Source organism: Elephantulus edwardii, unplaced genomic scaffold (assembly GCF_000299155.1).
Source record: "Elephantulus edwardii isolate Elephantulus edwardi_28Jun2011 unplaced genomic scaffold, EleEdw1.0 scaffold00032, whole genome shotgun sequence".
Classification (NCBI taxonomy): domain Eukaryota; kingdom Metazoa; phylum Chordata; class Mammalia; order Macroscelidea; family Macroscelididae; genus Elephantulus; species Elephantulus edwardii.
Genome location: NW_006399782.1, coordinates 22,301,247 through 22,314,457, shown reverse-complemented (window position 1 = coordinate 22,314,457; position 13,211 = coordinate 22,301,247). Strand labels below are relative to the sequence as shown.

The window sequence follows — 13,211 nt, the reverse complement described above, 5'->3', positions numbered from 1 at the left end:
AAAAATTATCACCATCATTCTAATCCAACAAGATTGCTACTATAAACATCATACTAATTTAACAACTAACCATTCTGCATACAAATAGAACATGAAATGGTCCCAAAAACTGTTTATAACAGAAATAGCAAGTTACATAGCACATATTGGATTTTACTATTAAAAATGCTTTTTTAAAAAAGGTACAATAAATGTTAAGGATTGTTAACTCTACTTTCAGGTTTACATTTTCATTAGTAAAACATTCTACCACACCACCAGTTCCATAAGTCCATTTTAACTCATGGCAAACCAGTGTGTGTCAAAGTAGAACGGGACTCCTACACCTTTCAATAAAGAGTTTCAGTGGACAAGTGTGTTACATGTTTTGAGGCTACCCTAAAGATCTATTAATCTGAATGTACCAGCTACTTGGAAGACGATGGGCAGTCTCCTCCTATAAAGATATACAGCCTCAAAAACTTGGAGGAATTGATTTAAGCAGTGGATTTCCTAAAATCAGGCTTTCAGTGGCTGATTTTTCAGAAGCAGAGTCACCAGGCTTTTCTTCCAAGGTACCTCTAAGTAAACTTAAAATGTCAACATTTTGATGAGACCATTAACAATCTGTACCACCCAGAAACTGTGAATAAATGGACCACTAATATATTAAAGAACTGTATACTGCAAAAGAAAGAGCCAATTGTCAAGTATGGCTGCTTTTTCATAGCATAATTAACTTTTTAAAATTAAAGTATTATTGCTCTTTTCACCTTGGGTGCCTTGGAGTAGACTAACTCTCATAGTTATCCTATGAACAACAGACCAAAACCTTGCTCTATCTTACACCATCCTCATGATCTGTCAGTATCAAGCCTATATTTACAATAAAACCCTTACTTATTGTTAATGCATGTGGGTTTTATAGTTCATGTGAAAAAATCAAGATGAAAACATCGATAAGAGATACAACCTACCCTCAGGGAGCTAAGCATCCAGAGTATTTTTGTGCTAAACGGGCCTGAACCAAAAGTATGTATCCCTAATTCTTTTTTCCCCCAAGGCCCAATCTACTCAACAAGCATTTGTTGAGTCAAGCCCCTGGGTGGGAGCTCTGGTGATAGAGTTTGTAAGGAGTTGCAATGTTAACCCAAAGGTGACAGACACCTCTCTCACAGTTTGAATCCACCATTCGCTCCAGAAACCCACTGGAGGATCTGCTCTGAGTCAATTCGGACTCTATGGCCCTCAATGCCTTTTGTTAGTCTGTTGGGTTGTTTTGGGGGTTTTTTGTTTTGTTTTTTGTTTGGTTTTTTTAAAAAAAGAAACCTTTAAGCACCACAAGCAATTAAGCACTCAACTTTTCTTAACTGGAAGGTTGGCAGTTCAAACCCAACCACAAGTCCCCTATAGAAAGATTTCTGGTCTCTTTATAAAAAGTCAAAAAGCAATCAGGGCCTAGCATCACACACTTGTTTTCTTATTTAGGCCTCTCATCTACCTTGTTAGACATTGAGTTAAAAATGCCCATTCTGGGTACTCTTCTTTCCCTTTGGTTCTTTTATTAGCCATATCACAATAATGCTACATTAAACACACACACACAGTCCATTGGGCTGCAGCAAGAAAGATTTCCGTTTGATCACAAGTCTAAAGGTCAGCTGGGCACAGTTGTGAGTACCATCAGCTGGAGGGTTAACTATAGACTAGCTTTACTGTAACATGTTGGTTGTATTTGGTCTCTCATCCTGTAACAGACTAGCTCAGGCTTATTGTTCCACCGAGAGAAACCAGAGAATACTACACATCTTCCCAATCGGTAGGTTCAGAACTGGAATATTATCACTTCCCCCTTACTCAATTGACCAAGTAAGTTACAAAGTCAGTCTGCCTTCAAAAGGGGAAGACATGAACTCTGTCTTTTGACCAAAGGTACTAGTTACAAAATGAGGCACCGTTAGTTTTTAATCCAACCCTCTCCCAAATGACTGCTTTGGCTTATAGTCATTTTTGCAAAGACTCTAGCACAGTTCTAATTTTGTTTTTCCCTCTGGATATTTCCTTTCTCACCCTAACTTTGTAATTGTTCACATCCTCTAACTGAAGAAGTTTATTGACTCCAAAATCTAGGGCAGATGTGGGTGATGCTTGTAAATACGAACACACTATCCCAGTAGATCATTTTATATGAGTTCACACTGTTTCTTGTCACTAAAATAGCTACAAAAGATACTAGAGCCCACTTTGCCAGTTAGAACAGGCCAAATTCTAACTGCTCGGGTGGTTGGGGAGAGAAAAGCTAATCTGACTTTCTGACATTAAGAAAGAGTACAGATGCCTTGTTCACCTGACACATACTTCATTTTCAGCTCCTGTGTGCCAGGCACATAGGGTGGATTTACCCAGTGACACAATATTGAGTCTACTAAGTGCAGTGGAGAGAGTGAGCATGGCACAGGATCGGCAAGGTTTAGATCTATTTTTCACAGGGTCATTATGAGTCAGTGAACTGGACAGCGCCTAACCCAACAGTGTGGCAGGCACTGCCCTCGGGGCTAACAGTGCTGTGTGGTGAACAGGCTTTTCTAGATCCCAGCTTATGTTTGGAGCATATGTTTTAGAGAGAAGAAACAAATAATAAGCAAGTAAGAAATTAATCAAATTCTTTTCAGCTAGCAACATGAAGAGAAAGCACAATAATATTCTAGAAATAACTGGATTGAGGAGGCTAAGTGAGGTTTGGGGAAACCTTTCTGTCTCAAGTCCAGACGATAAGGAGGAGCCAGCCATGTGAGACTCTGAAAACAGAAGGGCTGAGGCAGAGACCTGCAAGAGCAAAATCCCAGGACAGGGATAAGTTTCGTGCAACAAAGAATCAAAGATAATTATGAAGAAAAATTCTTCTAGCTAGTTCTACGAGTGTGTGGCTTTCTGATCCCTTCCTCTGGAAGTAAGAGCCTACACCAAAACGTTGATGTGTTTGGTGCCCCAGCTCTCCTCCACCATTATATTCAACCTCATATCCAAAAGGATATGAGAAGAGATTCTGGAAGAAGATAATAATGCACGCTTTCATTGTTAATAGGCATTACCAAGTGGTGTACCTATTTTTAAAATAAGCTTACTAGCACTTATATTTTTAAATAATAGTTTAACATTTAATATTTTTAATAACAGTTTATTATTAAGATATAATTAACATACCATAAAATATACCCCTTTGAAGTACTTAGCTCTTTGGTTTCAAGTATATTCACTGAGCTGTGCAACCATCACTATCTAATGTCAGAATAGTTAATCATTCAAATTCCAAAAGTTTGTGAGATGTTTGTTGTTGTTGTTATTGTTGTTGTTATGTGCCATCGAGTCACCTGCGACCCATAGCAACCCTATGTCCAACAGCCCAAAACCCTGCTCTGTCCTGTGCCAACCTCACTATCTCCGACATACTACTCCCTTTACCCCAGTCACTAAATCAAGCCATCTCATCCAGGGTCTTCCTCTCCAGCGCTGTCCCTCCACCCTCCCAAGCATGACTCTCCAAGGACTGGTCCCTCCTTGCAACATGTCCAAAGTATGTCAGGTGAAGCTTCAAAATCTTTGCCTCCAAGGAGCAACCTGATTTCACCCTCTCCAGGATAAACCTGTTTGTTCTCTTAGCAGTCCATGGTATATTCAGTACTCTACTACCAGAGATCAAAGGCATCAATTCTCCTTCTATCATCCCTAGTCATTGTCCAGCTCTCTGATACATAGAAAGTAACTTCAAAGATTATGTCCTGTGAGATATTAGTATACAGAATAATTCTCCTACTGTATGTAAGCACTGAAAATCTGGACAATTCATTTACAGTTGTTGTTGTTGTTGTTAAGTGCCATCGAGTCGCAGGTGACTCATAGTGACCCTATGAAGGAGAGTTCTCAACGCTTGGGTGCCTTTCTTCCTCTCTCCAGGTTCATAGGGTTTCTGGAGGCAAGCTGTTATGGAAGTGGATGCCACTCTTCCTTCCAGTCATTTACAGTGGTATCAGAAATGATGAAATATGTATGAATCCATTTAACATGACTTGTTCAAAGAAAATCAAAACATCACTGAAAAATTAAAGAAGACCTAAACAAATGGGTAAACGTCCCATACACATAAATTAGAAGACTTTATTATTATGTAAATGATGCGACAGACAAGATAATGGAGCACCAAAGATGTCCACATCTCTAAAGCTCCAGCACAAAGTCACTGCACCGTTTTACAGATCCCACTAGCAGTACTAGAGGTTCCGTTTCTCCATACACAAAGGCCTGCATTTAAGAGATACTGGAAGGCAAAATCTGCAGGCAACGCATGATTACTGCTAACAGTTTTCCTAAGTAGCATGTGTGTGTGCTTCTTCACAGGTTTCAGAGAAAATCCGTCGATGGAAGCTTTGGTTCCAATGATGGTAAGAAAAAGTTCCTGGTTTCAGTTCAAAATGGATTGTACAGTAACATCTCATTTGGTGCTTCTTTTCTCTCTATTTTTTACAATGTCCAAAACCTCCCTTGATTATTATCTCAGAGTAGTCCAATCTGTGGACATCCTAAGGAAAATAGAGCCAGTGAGACTCAGTTTTATAGCTGATAATTATTGTGACAAATGAAGTTTACACTAAGAATTTTTTGTTTGTTTGTTTTGTGAAATTATCCACAGCCTGTTTGTCATCCATTCATCTTTATAAAAGATTATTCTTTTCTGGGACATACTGTTTTGTTTTTACCTATTTCAAAGCTGGCTTAGCAGCAACAGTAAGAACTTAATGTATCAAGCCTAATACAGAGTTTGTTGATGTTGTTATGTGCCATTGAGTTGCCAGAGATTCAAAGCAGCTCTATATACGATAGCACTTGACCCAACCCAATCCTGAGCCAGTCTCACTGTCTCCAACACATCTACCCCACCAGTCACTGACAATTACAGGCCCACCATGCGGTTTTTGTAGACTGATACCTCAATTTAGTTTGCTTGACTCCACAATCAACATTCTTGGCACCAGCAGCCAGGAAATTAAAAGATGTATTGCGTTGGGAAAGTCTGTTAGAGACTTCTCCAAAGTACTGAAGAGCAATGATGTCAGTCTGTAGACCAAGGTGCGCCTGTTACAAACCTCGTCTTTGCAATCACTTGCTATGCATCAGAGAGCTAGACAATGACTAGGGATGATAAAAGGAGAATTGTTGCCTTTGAGCCGTGGTGTTGAAGAGTATTGAATATACCATGGACTGCTAAGAGAACAAACATCTGTCCTAGAGAGGGTGAAACCAGGCTGCTCCTTGGAGGCAAGGAGTCTGAAGCTTCACCTGACATACTTTGGACATGTTACAAGGAGGGAGCGGGATATCATGCTTGGGAGGGTGGATGGACAGCACAGGAGAGGAAGACTTTCTATGAGATGGATAGATTCAGTGACTGAAGTAATGAGCGTAGGTGTGTCAGAGACAAAGAGATTGGCACAAGATAAAACAGAGTTTAGAACTGTTGTACATAGGATTGCTTTGAGTCTCAGGGGACTTGACAGCACATAACAACAACAACAATCTCAATTACTTTTCACAAATTGAGCTACAGTCTATAAAAACCATGTGGTGGGCATGGAAGTGTCAGTAACTGATTCACACTAACCTTACAAAGGAGAAACCTCCTATCAACACAAACCTCATTTCTATGAAGCCAGCTGTTCCCTACATTTCCACATCTTCTTCTGTCCCTTCTAGCACTAACCCTCCTTCCTTCAGGTCTAGCTGTGCTACTCCTAGGTTCTAGAATTTGTTGCAGTGGATAAATAGAACTCACAGAAAATACAATTGTGAGTTTACTAAGGAATTAACAAGTAACTATTTAGTTTGGAAATTCTGAGGCTATAAATTGTCAGTCAGGACAGCTTCTTCTCAGGAGTGCTCTCAGGCAGGCCTCCCTCTGACCCTCTACTTCATGGCTTTGATCTCTGACCCATGATCAGGCAACTGATGTTGTTGTTATGTGCCATCATGTTGCCTTAACCATAGCAACCCTATGTATGGCTGCTCTAAGCCCTGCCCTGTGCTTAGCCAGTCTCACTGATTCCAACACACCAAGCCCCCATTGCTTAGTCACTGTATCAATCCATCTCATCTATGGTCTTACTCTCCTGCTCTGCCCTTCCACCCTTCTGAACATGGTGTCCTTTTCAAAGGACCAGTTCCTCCTGTCCCCGTGCCCAAAGTATGGGAGAAGGACCTTCATAGTCCTAGCCTCCGAGAAGAAACCTAGTTTCACCTTTTCCCAGACAGACCAGTTTATTTTCTTAGCCATCCATGGTATGTTCAAGACTCTTCTGCAGCATCACAATTTGAAAGCATCAATTTTTCTTCTGTCATCCTTAGTCACTGTCCAGCTCTCTGATGCAGAACAAGTAATTTTGAAGACCATGGCCTGGATTAGGTGCACCTTAATCTCTAGACTGATGACTCTCTCCTTTATTAGCTCTGGCAGGTATGTGCCGCACTCATTTTACCAGTAAGCCTAGATCAAGCCCCTTGGCATTGGTTCCATGAGCCGTCAGGTCTCCCTCAGCTCTGTCTCATCCCAGGGTCTGGTTCCCTGACAACTTTGCTGCTGAGTTTGCTGCCAATGGCTGGTGCTGCTGCTGGTGCCTCTTGTGCCACTGTTAGTCTCTCTCCAACTCACACAGGAATCTCTGGCCCAAAAAACGTGTTGTTCTGTCTGCTTTTCTTCCCATGATGTTAATAAGATTCTCAACTTTTTGCCTCTGAACGTGCTCTGGTAGAATGGCAAAACTGACCAGTTCCCAGAAGCAGTCTACACATCTCATTTTTATGTTCCCAAATGGGAAGGAAAGGACCTGAAAAGACAAGGTAATGATGGGCAAGGTTTAGTGGTGATTAATTTTATAAAGCATAATGCTTGAGAATGATTATATGAAACACAATGTGACTGAAGAATAGTGTGAAACACAATTTATACAAACTTTGTAAGCAAACCAATATAATTTTTTTTCCAATTCCTTTGATGAGTACAAACACTTAACATTTGCATTGTTGTTATTAGGTGCTGTTGAGTCAAATAATACTCATACTTGAGAGCACCTAACAACAAAACAACAGCAACCTAGGCATTAGTTCCAACTCTGTGGTACATAACAACCACCTATGTGGTGAGTTACATGCAGAATGGCTATAAAAGTGGGTTATTCTTTTGTGTAACCCACTTTAAAAGATAGGCATTTTTTTGTTCAAATAACTAGAAAATTTAAATATTAAAGATTGTGGTAATATGTCATGGAGTCAGGATCAATTCACAGCTGATCCTCTAGAGGGTTTTCAGAAGTTTAAATTACATTTAAAGACATTACCCATCTTTCTCATCTGAAGCAGCTCATAAATTTGAACTGTACGCCTTTGGCTTGATAATGCAGCTACTTACCACTAGGCCATTAGAACTCCCTATTCAAAACTGTTGTGTTGTTGTTATGTACCATTGAGTCTCTTGCGACTCATGGTGACTCTATGTGTAAAAGCCCTAAACCCTGCTCTATTCTGTGCCAACTTTATTGTCTCTGACACACCTTCTCCCATTACCACAATCACTGAGGACCTTCCTCTCCAAAACATGATGTCCCTCTCCAAAGACCAGTTCCTCCTTGCAACATGCCCAGCGTATGTCAGATCAAGCTTTGTAATTCTTGCCTCCAAGGAGCAGCCCAGTTTCACCCTCTCCAGGATAAACCTGTTTGTTCTCCTTGCAGTCCATGGTATATTCAATATTCTTCTCCAGCACCAAGCTCAAAAGCATCAATTCTCTTTCTATCATCCCTAGTCATTGTCCACATCTCTGATGCATAGCACGCAATTGCCGAGACTACGGCTTGTATCAGGCACACCTTAGTCTCCAGCCTGATGCCGTTGCTCTTCAGTACTCTGGAGAGGTCCCTGACAGCTGACTTTCTCAGTGCAATTCATCTCTTGATTTCCTGGCTGCTGGTAGCAAGTATAATAATTTTAGAAAATTCAGGCTAACTATCCAACCACTATAATATGCTTTTTCCTTCACTATTAGAGTTCAGATAAAGGAATTCAACTGTCTGATCTTTTTTTATCAAAGCCTTAAAATATTTGAAATATCCTCAGTTTTGAAATGCCCAGATCAGCCTGGGTTGCTCAGTTCTCAAAGCTATTCAGCATAGAGGGATAATTTGAAAAGAAAATTTTATAATGAGACTTGATTTTTAAGACAAATGTAGCAGATGTTGAGTTCTAAGGTTTTCTTCTGTTAAATAAGTTTGCACACTCTTGGAAAGATGCAAAGTCATTCCCTAACCTCCTGCCCCCTCACCCAGCAGGATGCTCTTCCTCAGCTGGAGGGTTCACTTTTCCTCCCTCCCTTTGACTCTTGTCTTCTTTAATGTCAGCATGTCTGTTTTTCCAGCCACCCAAGTACTTTGTTTTGATAAGGATTCTACTGCCTATAGAGAAGATTTTTAAAGAGCACCTGCTCTAGTGGTGCTAAAATGCTAAGTGCTACTTTCTCTTTTATTCACGACATGTTTATTAAATGAACGTGTCTTTTCTTTGGATGTCACGCCTTTCCCTACAGTGCTCCCCAGGACTTTCTGATTCTATAGACCTCATTAAACTTCGAAAGCCCAGTTGGTCAGATCCCATTGGTGCTCTCTATGTGGATGCTCTGTTATTTTTACTTGACTGAGTAAATTCATTTTATTATTGTAATCATAATTAAAGACATTTCACACTCAGAAGGTCACCTGAATGCTGAAGCCTATGTGGAAAGAGCTGGTAGTTGAGCTGGATTATTTTCCAAGGTCAGAAAGATTCTGAAAGTTAGCCAAGAAAGAAAGGCATCTCTTATTTGGAAAAACAAATACTATAGAGTGATCCAAAAAGAAGAATGTTTCCGTTGGGAATCCTTTGGTTGAAGCAACAATAGCAAAACATATCTAAACACTGTTAAGCAAAAAAGCAGCTCTTCTTCCTGAAAGTTGAGTGGAAAAATAGACTTCAGAGTTCACGGAGTCCAGTGGCTCTTGTCCATGTCCCTGCCATTCTCTTGATTCTTCTTTACTCCAATGCTGATCTGAGATGGTTCAGGTCTCATGTCTGACCATGTCCAGAAGGAAAAACTTTTTCAGAAGCCTCCATCAACTTCTCATGTTTCATCGACCTGTTACCTCAAGTGCTTATTCTTAGACCAATAACTGCAAGCCAATCAATTTACCTCTATACAGATCAGTTGGGCATGACTCTAGAGTTGGGCGGAGAACCAACCATAGCAACCAGCTAGCCATTCCTTGGGAAACCTTGAGAAACCTGCCAGGAACAAAGAACAGAAAAAAAATGTTAGGACCATATGTGAACTAGTGTGAGGCATTCAGGGGAAGAACCTTTGGAGAAGAACAAGTTTATACAAAAATCTTTTCCTGAGGCCAGAATCAGCAGTGACTGTGAGGGCTTCGAGCAAGTTCAATGAAACTCAGAGGCACAGGAAATGACCTAGCAGCTGGAACCCAGAGAAAATGCTAGGAGCATCGTCTGAAAAGAGAAGGGAGTCCCATTAGATTTGCAAGGTTTCTGCCCAAGTCAACATGGAGCTAAACATCTGGGAAACTTTCACTTCAGGGATGTTTTGAATGGAGGAGATGGAGATGGATCCTTAAAAGCTGCCAGATTGGTGAAGACTCTGCGTTAGTTAGATAATGATGGGAACATGGCATTCATAAACATCTCCTATTCCCTCTGCTTTTTCTTTGATTTTTCTGTAGTTGTTCCAGTAAAGTCTACTTGAAAATGTCAGCGTTGTCTCCAGCTGTACTAAAAAAGTAAAAGAATTTCTTTCACACCTCATGGGATGAGGAAGAAGACCCTAGAGCCCAAGTGCAGAAAGAATATTGGAAAAGAGCTTACTCAGAGACCTTGACAGAATCCTTTATTGTGGTGGAGTAGATGGATAATCTATTATTTACTTATATATGTAACAATACTGGCAAGACCTCTGTAGTATTCTCTGGGTGCTAGGAAAGGCTCTGAACTCTGAAAACACTAGCTCTGACAGACTCACACAATGAGCTGGTGGAGAAAAAAAATTTTTGTGCTACTTTTTTATTATTCTTAATGATTTTTAATGCAATATATATTTTACAGCATATTCTTTCCATTTAAATTTTCCCCCATTCATTCACTGCTACACATTTTTTCTCCCTGCCCACCCCTCCCCCCAGTTTGTTGTTCTCTTTGAAGAAAAAAAAATTCTTTCACTGTTATACAATCCCCCCAAGTCCACAGTCTGCTATAATATGCATTTCTTTTTCTGTAATCTTGTCATGAAAATAATACCTAATCCTATATTCCTTTTGCACAGTTCTCTTCCTCATCTGTTTCAATGCAGTATACATTATTTATCCCCTCCTAGTTCTCCCCACCCCAATGTCAGTCCTCTTGCATAACTGTGGCATTATGCAGTATTTGTCCTTTTGTGACTGAGATATTGCGCTCAGCGTAATGTCCTCCAGAGTCACCCATTTTGTATAATATTTCATTAGTTCTTTGTTTTTCAATGCAGCGTAGTATCCCATTGTGTGAATATACCAGAGCTTCTCTAACCATTCGTTTGTTGATGGGCACTTGGGTTGTTTCCAACTCCTTGCTATTGTGAACAAAGCCGCAATAAACATGGGTGTGCATGTATCTGCTTGAGTGGCGATTATGGTTTCTTTAGGGTATGTATATTCCCAGTAGTGCAATTTCTGGGTCAAATGTATAGAGTAATGAATCTTTTTCCTAACACCCTTCAGTTTACCACAGAGGTCCTGTTCTCAGTGCTACAGTGATAAGTGATTAATATAGTATCCATCAACTCATACCAAAATAAATGATTCCCTCAAGGCCTCTGTGGCAGCTGTTTACCAGCACTACTTCCATCTCACTTGAACTTTAAGGTCCTGTTCTTCGTCCCGTAAAATACGCTATGAATCAAAATTGACTCAACAACAAAAAGTAAAATTGAGCAGCTCTACCAGGCTACCTGGAACCATACATTTCTCTTCGTTGTTAAAGAGTCTATACTGAAATACACTTGTAAGCTGGGAAGAGGGCTTACGAAGGACCTTTCACAGGCCTTTGGGACCACATGAGCTTGCTCCATAAACTTGAAGCAAATAGGTTTTACTTAAAGATTATAGCCTCTTAGTAACAAAAGAATATTACTTGAATGAAATAACTGAAGTAGCCTACCAAAGTTGCAGAGTTAAGAACTAAGTGGTCCACCAAATCTGTGATTAGTTGACTAATGATAGGTCATCAGTGTCTCAGCTCTTTAACAAAGTATAAGATCCATAATGAAGAAGATAAGGAAAATGGTGATGGTCACAGAGACAAAGATAGACCATCTTTGGACTCTAAGGCAATGGTTTGCAAACTCTGGTTCCTGTCTCTTTTTCTCTTTTCAAAATTCCCTGGCTCTTTTCCCCCCAGCTTTTGCTGTGAATTAATTTTAAGGGGAAATCCAGGAAAAATCAAAGTAATATTTTTATATGAATAATATTAAACCAATAAATGACTTAGAGAAAATTGGCATATTCTTCTTATGTAATCTACTCAGTCAGAACACATAACAAGTGCTATTTATTCAAGTTTGCTTTGATACACTCCCTAAATCGTTTTCTTCATTATCTTTTCAGCTTTTGAGACTCCCTAGGAAAGTAGTTGGGCATAAAAACAGAATTTCATTGCAGCTCTTTCACATCATGTTCAGCTTCCAACCTCTTGCATCTGTGGAGACAGAAGGAAGGAAGATAACTATAAATATAAAAATCTCTGAAAAGCTCACTCAAACATTATAAAAATGAATTGAACTTTTTATCTTCACATGGAGCAAAATCCTGTTCTATATTAGCAAAGTAGACAGATAGTAATAGGTGCATGGTCAGGGAAGACATACTATAATACAACTCTCTTCAATAAGATAGGATCATTCACAAAGTTGCATATTTGCTTATTAGTCACTGATGATCTTGTTTCAGTCCATTAAATGAAATTTTTTAATTAATTCTATTTTCTAATATAATACAATTGATGGAGAGCTGCTATCAATTGGATCATGCATTCTTTCTTATAGAAATTTTTTTTATTTTCTTATTGTGTGTGTGTGTGTGTGTGTGTGTGTGTACCATCAAATAGGATCTCACTGGTACAGGAGGAGATTGCCCCTCCTTCTCCAGCAGAGCATCTGGTGGATTCAGACCATGTATCTCTGGGATTGAAGTGCAACTTCTTGCCACTAGGCCACCAGAGCTCCCTTATACACGCATTCTAGGAGAACTGATGTGCCAACCTGAATTCCTAGTGCACATGGGTTTAGGCTGAGAAATCTTAATCAAGAAAATCAGAGTAGACTCCTTCAGCACAACCAACCAGGGGCTGTCTTGATTCATCTACCTGGAGCCATCTGAGTTGGTACAATGTCTAAGAATTACCAAAAATTGGAGAAATTACCCCAGAGTAGAATAAGAAGACTCCTAGAAGAACATTTTGAGTCAGGAAGTAAAAAAATTCATTTCATTGGGAAAATATTTTGTCAAGGATCTCTCCAGAGTGCTAAAGAGCAACAATGTCAGTTTAGAGACCAAGGTACATCTGATCCAGCCCATCATGGTCTTCTCAGTTGCTTGCTATGCATCTGATAGCTGGACAATGAATACGGATGACGGAGGAAGAAGTGACGCCTTTGAGTTGTGCTGGAGAAGAGTATTGAATGCAAAAAAAAAAAAAAAAAGAGTATTGAATGTACCTGCAAAGAGAACAAACAACTCTGTCCTGGAGAGAGTAAAATCAATTTGCTTCTTGGAAGCAAGGATTTTGAAACTCTGTCTCCCATATTTTGAACATGTCTCCATGAAGGATCAGTTCTTGGAAAAGGACATTGCACTTAGAAGGGTAGAGGGTCAGTGGAAAAGCGGAAGACCCTGGATGAGATGGATTGTCACAGTGACTGTGACAATGAGGTCAGGTGTGTCTGAGATGGTGAAGTTGGCTCAGGATAGGACAAGTTTCAAAGCCGTTGTTGACAGGGTTGCTCAGTGAAAGTAAACTCGTTATCACCAAACAACAATAGAAGTGTGTTAGGGATCACTTATGGCATAGATCATATAATTAAGTACTGCTAACCCAAAGGTCCTTGTGCTTAAGAT

General features: G+C 39.8%; 1 protein-coding gene across 2 annotated transcripts in view; it reads left to right on the top strand.

Moving 5' to 3' along the window:
- The window catches only part of SIDT1 (SID1 transmembrane family, member 1), a 155,158-nt gene that overhangs the window by 91,197 nt on the left and 50,750 nt on the right, over window positions 1-13,211 (top strand). For both annotated transcript variants that reach the window (XM_006884279.1, XM_006884280.1), the window contains exon 10: window positions 4,375-4,418. In XM_006884279.1, the coding sequence (XP_006884341.1) occupies window positions 4,375-4,418 (44 nt within the window). The remainder of the gene's footprint in view (window positions 1-4,374; window positions 4,419-13,211) is intronic.